This window comes from Notechis scutatus, chromosome 1, assembly GCF_049901735.1.
Source record: "Notechis scutatus isolate UNSWTSFEM ecotype Mainland chromosome 1, rNotScu1.2, whole genome shotgun sequence".
NCBI lineage: Eukaryota > Metazoa > Chordata > Lepidosauria > Squamata > Elapidae > Notechis > Notechis scutatus.
Genome location: NC_142009.1, coordinates 159,300,493 through 159,312,290, shown reverse-complemented (window position 1 = coordinate 159,312,290; position 11,798 = coordinate 159,300,493). Strand labels below are relative to the sequence as shown.

The 11,798-nt window shown below is 41.3% G+C and overlaps 1 protein-coding gene across 6 annotated transcripts in view; it reads right to left on the bottom strand.

The window, feature by feature from the left end:
* Positions 1 to 10,207: 10,207 nt before the first annotated feature.
* The window catches only part of RUNX2 (RUNX family transcription factor 2), a 252,820-nt gene continuing 251,229 nt past the window's right edge, over positions 10,208 to 11,798 (bottom strand). For 2 of the 6 annotated variants that reach the window (XM_087949176.1, XM_087949180.1), the window contains one exon: positions 10,208 to 11,116. In XM_087949176.1, the coding sequence (XP_087805302.1) occupies positions 10,416 to 11,116 (701 nt within the window). In that variant the 3' untranslated portion in view covers positions 10,208 to 10,415. The remainder of the gene's footprint in view (positions 11,117 to 11,798) is intronic. The other 4 variants (XM_087949181.1, XM_087949178.1, XM_087949177.1 and 1 more) reach the window with 4 other exon arrangements.

The following is an 11,798-nucleotide window of genomic DNA, read 5'->3' as shown; positions in this document are numbered from 1 at the left end:
AGGGAGTTAAAGACTTATTGACGTCCAAATCTGTGTTAATCCAATACAGCGACACCTTGCCACTGACGGTCACCTGCAACACATCTCCATTTGGTGTCAGTGCCATACTCAGCCATACACTACCCGATGGCAGAGAGGCACCGATCGCTTTTTACTCCAGAACATTGTCAAAAGCTGAAAGAAACTACAGTCAACTGGATAGAGAAGCCCTAGCCACTATAATAGGGGTCAAACGATTCCACGAATACCTTTACGGTAGGACATTTTCCTTAATTACTGACCACAAGCCACTGCTGGGAATCCTCGCGGGGAACAAGGCCACCCCCAACATCCTGTCACCAAGGATGACACGGTGGTCAGAATTCCTTGCTGCCTACAATTACAAGCTAATCCACTGACCAAGGAGAGCCATAACCCATGCCAACCCGCTGAGCCGCTCACCCCTACCAGACCTGGACGACGACCCAGCTCCTACCACATCCACTCTACAAATTGAAACATTACCGAACCTGCCTATCACCGCATCGGACATCGCAAAAGAAACCGCAAAAGATGCACTGATGGCCCGGATTCTAAACTGGGTAGGTAGGGGCTGGCCGGAAAATGATAAGAATGAGACTTTTAAACCTTTCCGTACCCGGCAAACTGAACTCTAATTGCGAAGGGATGCATACTGTGGGGGGATAGGGTTGTCATTCCTGAGAAGCTGCAGAAGGAAGTACTGTGCATGTTACATGAAGGACACCCGGGTATCGTAAAAATGAAATCCCTGGCCAGGAGCTATGTCTGGTGGTCAGGGATGGACAAAGACATTGAGACATGGGTGGGAACATGCACTAAATGCCAAAAGTCCAGACCTACCACCCCTCCAGCACCGGTCTTCGACTGGGAGACACCCAGAGGCCCCTGGTCGAGGATCCATATAGATTTCGCCAGACCCACAAAAGGATATACATTTTTAATCATTGTCGACGCCTACTCAAATTGGCTGGAGGTCAGTGTCATGAATTCCACGACGACTGAAGTTGTCACCAAACAACTAAAAAAGCTTTTTGCAATGCATGGGTTACCGGACTTGTTGGTCTCGGACAACGGCCCGCAGTTCACAGCCTTGGCATTTGAACAATTCCTCGCTGAACAGGGCATACGGCATGCCCTAACAGCGCCCGCTTACCCGGCTTCAAACGGATGGGCAGAACGCATGGTTCAATATACGAAAGAGGCATTAGACAAACTATACACGGGTGACATCCAAGACAAAATCAATAAAATGCTAACCATCCAACATATAACACCGAGCACATCGACTAACAAGAGCCCAGCTGAACTTCTGATGGGCAGAAAACTGCGGTCACATTTGGATAGATTGCACCCCACCTACAACCCTGAAAAGCCAACAGACTCCTCCAGTAAGTACCGCACATTTATACCAGGGGACCTTGTATACGCAAAGAATCTTACTGGGGACCCATTGTGGCTACCGGCTACAATAACGCAAATAACGGGACCCCGGTCATACCAACTAGAAACGGAGGACGGAAGAACCTGGAAAAGACACATAGACCAACTACGGTCTAGAACATTAGAACGAAACACCGACAACCCTCGACATATAGAACATACACAAACACCACATCAAATAGACAATAATAAAACTAGAGTGGGGGGAACCCTCAAACAATAAAATGGGGAGGGAAGACCCTCCACTAACATGACAAAAAACGAATCACCAACCAGTACCAGAAGGCCCACCCAAAAAATAAAAACTACTTACCTGCAGGCGAGTTCAGAAGAAAAGAGCTGGCAGCGGAAAAACAACACAAAGCCACCCTTGGAAGAAGCAGCCGAGCTGACTCAACCAGCCCGGTTGAACCAGGAGGGAGCGGCAGAGCTGACTCAACCAGCCCAAATAGATCAGATGGGAGCGGCATGGCTGACTCACCCTTCCAGGGGGTTCCACGGAGAAGGACAAGAGAAACAGCGATCCCGTCCGAACCGACTGAAGACAATGCCGAGACTGAACTGCGCAGGTCAAGTAGGAACCATAAAAGCCCCACCTACTTACGCAACTACATAACGTAGGATGGACCGAACCAAGAGGGGAGGGTGTTGTATATAGACATTTGCATTCTCATAATACTGCATTCTGATTGGACTGCCACTGCCGCCTATCGATTGGTTGTTTAACAACCATTGCGATTGGTCCGCCTGACAGCGGGAAGTTTAAAAAGATGTCATTGGCCGTCAGCCGCGAGCACCCGCTATAAAAGAGGCTGCCGCGGCTCCGGTTTAGATGAAGTTACTGAGAGCTAATAAAGAGCTGAATTCAATGCTGGTCTCGAGTCTGATCTTTTCCCGCGACAGAACATTAGGGGTGCTCAAAATTTTTGATGTGCCTTGGTAATTGTAAAGATATTTTAGTTATTTTAATATAATTTAGATATTGCTTGGGTAAGTAACTACATAAATATCATAACTTTTTAACATATTGTTTGTTTCATGTAGGGCTACTCTGGGGGACTATGTTGAATAATATTCTGGAAAGGAAGGAAGGAAGGAAGGAAGGAAGGAAGGAAGGAAGGAAGGAAACAAACTTGTATATGAACCTACTTTTTCTAGCATCAGAAAGGCTGATTTTCAGTTACAATATTTTTTCCAACAAATCTTTCTTTCAAGAACACATGCTACTAATAACATAGAACTGATGATGATGCACTTTTCAAATTTTACTACAGAAACATAGGACGAGTTATGCAATTTATAGACTACAATGATCATAGATCATACAGATTTGAAAGGCCTGGATTGAAACTAGTTGCTGGAATCAGAAAATAAATTAAATATTGTAAATCTAGGCTATTGAATCTGTTGATGGACAAGGGAAAGAAAGAACCAGACAACTTATAAAATTACAACAGACAAATGTTTCAATGACTACTGTTGTGAAAACAGTCCAAAATACTAAAAATGAAGACGCTCAAAGAGCAAGATGATATTTGATTTTAAAACTATGTCGGTGAGACAGAGGACACGAGAACAAGGAGAACATTTCTTCCTTTTGCAGGGCCTCTTGTTACCTTACCCTTGAGGTTACCCTACCCTCTCCTGCAGATTTTTGTTAAGGGTGAACACAAGTAGCAGGAGGCCACTGGAAGGAACTGTTCAGCTGAGGTGAACATGGGTGACCCACCATATAAACAAGCCCAATAACTTTGCAAAGGTCAGTAGGCCCAAAATATGTTTGTATCGTGTTCAATACAGGGAAAGTGGCTTCAAAGCATTGTAATGCACAGGAAGGAAGTTTTTAGTCCATTCAGTGCAGCATTTCTGGGAGCCTTTCTAAGATGACAGCATACCTTGCTACTCCTCCAGCTCATAATACAACCCAAAGGCTGTAGGTGTTGAAATGCTTGTTCTGGTGGAGAAGCAGCAGCACAGACAGTGGCATGAACCTCAAACTGGCACAACCTTGTGATGTGTCACACAGCTGGAATTACACTGCTTGAGGGACCTTTCTACACTGCCTCATCTAACATTGCTATCACTCTCAGACGTTTCCTTTAAAGGAGTGGACGAGAATAATGGTTTTGCAGTTGGGCTGCTACAGATTACTTTTTCTGGCCACCACAGCAACTGGTTTCACACCTTTAATTCCTGACAGAAAGACACCAGTGGCAAATTCTCCCCATTTTTGTTCTGCAAATCAGAGCCTTCAGAGAAAACAGCAACTTTGTATTGCTGTTTTGTTTTTGTTTTTTTAATTACTGTTATTATTTTCATCTATTGGATCAGACATTCCTGCTTCGTCCTTTTGCTATTTAAAGGATTGGTTAAAAATTCTTTATTGTTCTTTTATACTTTTGGTGCAACAATCTTTGTTAGCGCTTTGTTAGTACTTGTCTAGTACTAAATATCTTGCCTGGCTGGGTAAAGAAATGTCTGTAGGAAAACAACCAAGTTCAGAGAAGCACCAAGGACTCCACAGTTCATCCTTGAGTTACAAATATTTTCTTCTATTGATAAGTCTTTTTAAAAATGCTCTCCATTTTATTTCTATATGGAATACCATTTTTGCCTGCCTTTCGTAGAAATACATGTTCAACAAAAACAAAAAGTTATGCGGTCCAATAGACACAAGAGAGGCAATGGTGGGCATATTGGTACTTAAAGCATCCTTCTGGTCCACTTTGTATTTCAATGTAGCTGGAAAGCCCGTTCTCAGGCTGGCGTTTTTCATCTCCTTAAATAGCAAGAGTGAAATTTTTGCATAGAGCTACACCATCCAAAAACATGGCATCCCTTTTCCTGTTTTCTGCCCTTACTGTGTTCAAGAATGATTTTGGTACTGAAAGATTAAGTCCCTACTGAATTACTAGTATCCACATAGCAGTAGTCCTAATTTTTCATTTAGTGACCATTTGAAATTACAATGGCAGTGAAAAAAATTACAACCAGTCTTCATTCTTACAACTGTTGCAGCTTTCATGTTTGAAATATATGATTGAAATATAGGCACTGGGCAACTGGCATGTACTTGTGATGGTTGCAGCACCTTGGTGTCATGTGATCACCATTTGCAAACTTCACAGTTGGATTCTGACAAGCAAATTCAATGGGGGAAACTGGATTTCCTTAACAACCATGTGATTCACTTAAAAACTGCAGTGCTTTGATTAATAACTGTTAGGAATAACATAGGTTACCTAACGTAGTTTGGGTAAAATAATATATATAGACTATAATAGTGAGTTTAAGTGTGTGTCACTTTAACTGCAAAGCTTGTAATTTTGGGTGCGGCTGTAAATCGCCATAAGAGGGAGCAAGAGAACTTGATTGATTGCTGGCTTACTGGATTGCTTGCTGACGATGATGGATTGTTAACTGCGTGTTCTCTGCTGTTGCTGAAGGAAAAAAGGAGGTTTGACTTCTTCATATCTCTACTGCGAAGAGATATATTACTGGACTGATATTTGTAAGTTTAATGACCTCTTTTTCGACACTGGACTTTGCAACTGAATAATCCCCGGACGGACTGAACTAGTGTATGATATATGGACTGTTTGACTATGCTATAACTATTACTGGAATAAACTATTTAACTAGCACATTGTATCTGTTTTACTGAGTGTAAACTACAACAACGTTTATCTCACATATTTGCCTGCCTGCCTGCCTGCCGTGCAGGTTCTGCTAGGGTGTATATCCCTAACAATAACTGGAAAAAAGGTCATAAAATTGAGCATGACCCACTTAACAACTACCTTGCTTAGCAATTGGAATTCTGAGCTCAATTGTGGTCATTAGTCAAAGACTACCTATATGTTCTTGATGCAAAACATATGAGTTGATGCTGCCCCATATTCCTCTTTTGAATGCAGTGATTCCCACTTCCTCGTGTCATATCCTTTGCCACCCTCCTCTGCTTAGGAGCAGCTTTTCAGGCACACAAGAAGAATACCAAGGTAGAAACAAAACACAGTGCTCTTAATCCCCATTCATTGTAGGTGACTGATGGTATCAAAAGCCACCAAGAAATCTAATGAGAACATTTCCTCCCTCAAGGTCTTGAAAAAGGAAAACTACTTGAGTGAACAAGTATTTTTCAATCCCATGCCTAGGCTTGAACCTGAACAGAAAATGCATTTCCTCTGGAGTTAAATCCCCAGCAAAGGCCCAACAACCTTCCTTAAAAAGGAAAAGTTTGACACTGGGCAATCATTATCACAAGTCCTGGATCCAGGGTCCTTCCAAGCTGCTGGTATCACCCCTTCCTAAAGTAAAACAATGACAATCCCCCGATCTAGGTTGCCACACAAAGCACAGCTAATATAAGAGGGAGTAGGGATATAGGCCAAGCACACATGTGGCAGGGATCATACTAAAGAGCACCTTATCCACTTCCTGATAAATCACAGGCCAAAAAGAATGTAACAGTGCAGTCAGGACTTTTAAGCAATTGTATTGGCAAACTGCTGAGCCAAAGAATCACAGTGAGCAAACAGCCAGCCAGGTCTTCCTGAACATTTTTTCCTATTACAGAATGTATTGCTATCAGCAAGGCAGCTGGCTGACAGCCCACAAACGTAATAAGAGAGAAGTAATGATGCTTTGTTTATTATATATTGCTAGAGACTCCATAGAGAATCAGTGGAATTCCCACACAAATAGTTGGGAATTTCCCCAGGTACCTTCCAGGACTATCAGGCGCCTGGACACATTTTCTAATAGATCCCATCCTAGATCTATTAGTGGCATAGAATACCAGTTAACCATAGTTGTACAGGAATTTGTCTGACCATTGCCATGGGGTACATGTAATGCTCTTCATATTTGTATTATCACACAAGTGTTGCAAGGTGAACTCTAATGCGTAACTATCTTCATGTGTCAGACCAGAAATTAATTGGGATGACCCTCAGGTTCCTATGGAGGTAATAGAAAACTTTCCCCAGACCTTCAATTCCTATGAAATCAAAAACTTTCCCAGATACCACCCCCCACCCCCACCCCAAGACTCCAATAACAACCTAGAGATGAGTGACTCATACAGATAGCTATGAACGGCAAGCCAGCACCATGAGTTGGAACTGGAAACTAAGTAGGAACTAATAAAAATCGTAATGAAGACCTGGAAATACATTTTATAAATTCAGTTGGAATTTGTCTCTTGCCACAACTTTACTCCCTGAAGTTTCCAAATCATCTTCAAGGGTATTGAAATAATCTCAAGAAATTACCAGGGCATAAATGACCATTACAAGATAACTTCTTTCCATAATCCATCACTGGCACACCAGCTTAAGGTAGTGAAAGGCTCTTCTTGTCACAGAGGCCATTTGTGCTTCCAACATTATGAATTCATAAGCACCCCTAAGACATTAATCCTCGGAGAGGAGGAAAGCAACCCCATTTAAAACATATTGAAGCCAATCATTCTGGGCACAGAAGCCATCCACTAACAGCATGTGTCTTATTTGGATGGAATCAGTTTGCTGGCTCTCATAGAGTTCACCACTATAACCAGGCACTGTTTCAATAAGTTCACTGGAATGTTGTTATTGGTTCCCTAAGATCATCTTCCGAGGACTTCTTCCAGGTACAGGCTGAACCATGGCAGATAGCTTTAATGAAGTAGTCCTTTTCAGAGATTACTCTCCCCCACCCATTTTAAATTGTCTTCCAAATAAGGTATGCCCTGTGTGATCTGTGTGGGATGTTGATTGGAATCTTTTCTGTAAGCCCAGATCAAATTACAATATATCAGGTTAATTCTATTTCCCAGCTGTTTTAAACTCTTGCTTTACAAACCAAGAAGCCTTATTTTCACCATGTACTCAAAAGGAGAAGTGGGAAATATATGGGCATACATACAATCTTGGATTGGTTTGTTGAAGCAAGACTATGACAGCTGGACCTAATCCATAAATCTCCATTAGTGACTTACATAAGGAAAATAAAGCAAGTCACACAGTCCTGCAACTTATCTCCAATTAAGAAAGTGGAGGCAATTTGGCAAACAATTCACATAGTATGATTAGGCAAAAAAAACCAAAACTGTTTTGTTCTTTAGAGTTCATTCCAGTTCATAATTATTTAAAAGGCAGATGATAAGAATAAATTATTATAAACACCACTTTCATACTCAGAATTTATTTATTCCTTGAAATAGGTTTTATAAAATGTTGTTCATCAAGTAATGGTTGGGAGCTTTCCCCATTTTAAATCTGATTAATTTTGTAAATATTTAAACAAAAATAACTGCTTACCACTTAATCCAACATATCTAGCTCATTTGCTTTGGATATTAGCATTGCATCTATTTTATTGATGGCAATGCTGTTCTCTCTTGTTTAAAGGGAACAGCTCCTAAACACTAGATTTTAAAAAATTAGGAACACAAAGAAAACAGAATATTCATTTATAAAGTCCTTGTTCAGAATCTTCTCATGTTTGTTATCAGATATGGCAGAACTTCAAGTATACCTTGGTGATAGTAAACATCATAATTTAAAATCATGGTAGTGTCCTCTTTTGCCCTTGTGTCAGTGTAACTTTCATAAAATATTTAACCCTGTGTAAACAGCACTCTATTTTGGGCACATCCCAAACCATTTAGATAAACCAGGCTGTCTTATAATTTAGGGTTAGAAGTACCTGAAAATAACTCCAGCCTACTTTACATAATGTTGACTATTAGGTTTTACTCCATTTTTTTCAGGCTCCCAAATATATTTGATTGGGTTCCTTTAAAGATAAGTTATCCTGTTAGTGTTGCATACCTATCGTTTTGCAGCTTGGTCTTTAGTGCATTTGATTTCTTTGCTGTGTGAAGGATTGAAGGGGTTTCTGCAAAACCAGAAAGGGCCAGGGAGCCTTTATAGCTGAATTAACTATGTTGGAAGATCAGATATTGTATTAGGAAAGTATTAATCGGAAGTCTATGGAGATTCTCAGTCATCCAGGTTATGGTTGTCAACCATGACCTGGATGACTGAGAATCTCCATAGATATTTAGTGATGCACCTGATAACTATTAATCAGAAGCTTTTTTAGAAACTCTGTCCTGAATTTTTGATTCAGTCTTAAAGTTGTTGAAGCAGTTGAGTGAAAGCTGTGCCACTATACAAAGACAAGATGCAGCCTGAAGGCCACATATGCAGAAGTGGTATTCAGCAGGTTCTGACCAGTTCTGGAGAACCAGGAGTGGACATTTTAAGTAGTTCAGAGAACCAGTAGCAGAAATTTTGAGTAGTTTGGAATACCACCTCTGACTGGACCCACCCCCATCTATTCTCTGCCTCCCAAGTCCCAGCTGATTGGCTGGGTCTTCTTTTGTTGCCCTGCACAGGAGAATGGAGCTCGAAAGCAGGTTAGTGGGGTGGGAGGGAATGAGGATTTTACAGTATCCTTCCCCTGGAGTGGGTGGGAATGGAGATTTTGCAGTCTCCTTCCCCTGCCACGCCCACCAAGCCACACCCACCAAGTCTCACCACACCCACCAAGCCTCACCATGCCCACAGAACCGGTAGTAAAAAAATTTGAATTCCACCACTGCACATGTGCATGGAATATACCTGGCCAAATCAGCTTCTATTGTCATTGTACTGAAAATATAATTTCTATAGGAATCTCCTTTGCTGATCTAGAGGATCTGCAGGGCCAGCCAACTCAACAGTTTAGTCCATTAAAAAATACTTTACCCTTTCTTAGATTTTGTATCCCACCTTTCCATTAACATAATATTCAAGCATCTTATAGCAATGCAAAAATACACATCATAAAACATAAGAATAAAAACCATTACAATTGAGGCAAAACCAAAACTTTTGCAAGCAAAACCCAAAGGCTCTAGGAAAGTGGAGGGATCTTGCCAATCCCCCAAGCAGGGAGCAAAGGCAGCACCCCCTTTGACTATTCTGTAAATGGAAAACCATATAGGAGAAGACCTTCTCTCACAGTCCATTTCTGCAGTCAACTTTCAGTCAGATTCTGGTGCCAGGACTCTTCAAAAGAGGCTTTCCTGCTAATTTCAGCTTGTTCTTCCTCGTCTAGCATGTTATTTAGTTTAAATAAGTTCAGGGATTGGTTTTTTTTTTTAAATCAAAGAAATGGGAGCTGAGAGTCTTCAACATAATAACTTGATGATTAGTTGAACTGTGGGTTGGATGAGATGATCTCAGAGTTTCCTTTTAACTCTATCATTCTAACTAGCAGGGTTATACGCCCCTCATCTATTTCTAGCATAAGTCATCCATATTCCCCACTGAAATCCCAAATGTAATAGATCTGTATGATCAGTTTCATTCTGATGCTTCTAGATTGTAAGGCCACACTTTCCTGATCATCTTACCCTGAAATGGAAGATTGAAAAGTGGCCTACAATTACAAAAATCTAGATCTAAGAAGCACTTTCTAAATAGAAAGTGTTTTTAATGTTTGTTTGGGAAGCATTAATCATCTCTTGCAGCCACGCAGCCAGTCCCAAGCAAGCAATCCCCTCTCCCACACATACCCATGTGCCTTGTTCTCAACCTTAAGACGTAAGAGCTGGAAAGACTCAAAACAGACAAGGCCAGCTCCAATACTTGAAACTGCTCATGGGGAGCAATTTCTGTATTTCATTCATACTGAATGGGTTTGTATGAGTATACACACTTACTTACCTTTAATGTAAGAGACAGAAAAAGAAAAACAGCTATTGTGTGTATCGATGACTTTATTGATACTGATATGGTTTTGAGACCTGCATTCCTAGAGAAGAACAAGAAGCCTGAGAACCTACCCAACCTCTCCTGTATGAAAGGTCAGGCAAATTCCCAGAAATCACTCCTGTCAGTCTGTAACTACATTTCACACAAAGTCTTTCATACCAATCTGTCTGTTTTTCTAGTTGGAAGATGCAGACGTTTCCTCTTTTACAAATCTTGCACGTTTGTGGAATCCTGTTGAGCTGTGCAAGATGAGGCAAGGTGGCTAAGAGCCCTTGCTATGATGGAAAGGTGGTGGTTCATTGTCTTCAACTCTGCCAGGATGTTTCCTAGAGTGGCAGGTACTTGCTCAGAATGGAGGGGAATGTCCTGAAATGGGGGTGGTGAACAAACTGACTCTGGAGGTTGCTGCTTGATGAAACCGGCATGAACATTCTCCCCTTCACTGAGTACTGGTAAATAGGTGCTCCCACACCGCTTCATGTGCTCAGGTGGGCCCGTTCCAAGGGTTGTTTGTTCTTCTTCCTTCCCTCTCTTTGTGGTGGTCATCACTGAGGCAAGATATGGAAGCCAGTCAATAAGGTGTGGTCCATGGCTGGGTGACCCAGCAATATTTGGAGGTGAGTAAATGCGGGGTTGTGTAACTGAAACAGAGGCAGTTGGGGTGACAGTGGAAGGAAGACCAGAATGTTGGGAGGAAATGGAAGCAGAAGGTGGGTTCAGTGAGCCAGAAACTGATACCTGCGATGATTCAAGATTCAGGGCTATTGTGGAGGTGGGCTGTGGTGAGGGAAATATGGAGACCTCACAACCAAATGGGGGAGATGGTGCTGTGAGTGTTGCAGGATCTTCAGAAGAGGATGGTGAAGCAGTAGCAGAGGGAGTATCTGGAGTGCAAGGCTCAGAGTCTGCAAAAGAAAGAAGAATAACCATCCCAGGAAAAACCATTGCACAAAACAACAATAGCAGTCAACCAAGGTAGATTTTTAGAACAGATATTTGGATTCTAAAGTAAATATTCCTCTTGAGAAAAATCATAAAACCTGCAGAATGTGATACTGTCAAGTTGAACAATTCCAGCTGCCCTTGGATTAAAATCAGATTCTCTTTATACCTTTCTCTTCTATGTCTAAATTTCCTTTTTTTTAAGCTGTGAGAAAGATTTGATTACTAAAAAGAAAATTAAAATGCGACAGTAGTTCACTATGACACAAGTCATCATAAAACAGCTCCAATTCCCAAACATCTCTGAAGGATTATTATCTCAGATGAAGGGAATCAGAAAGTGTTTCTTTATAGAAGAAAACACACTTTTTGTTGGCTTTTAGATGGGTCATGAGGGAGAGAGAGAATAGAAGATATAAAATGTGGTCTGAACATGAAAGAAATAAAGCATTTTGTTAATGTCTCCAGAAAATAGATTTCCAGCAATTCCTAGTTTAATTCCCCCCCCCCACTCCCCAAAGTACATGTGTTAAGCCCTTAACAATCTGCTTGACTAACTTTTCCGGGTTCTTGGAACCATGGTGAAAATGCAGAATACAAATTTTATATATTTCTGCATTCTGTAACCATGTTTACAGATAGTTT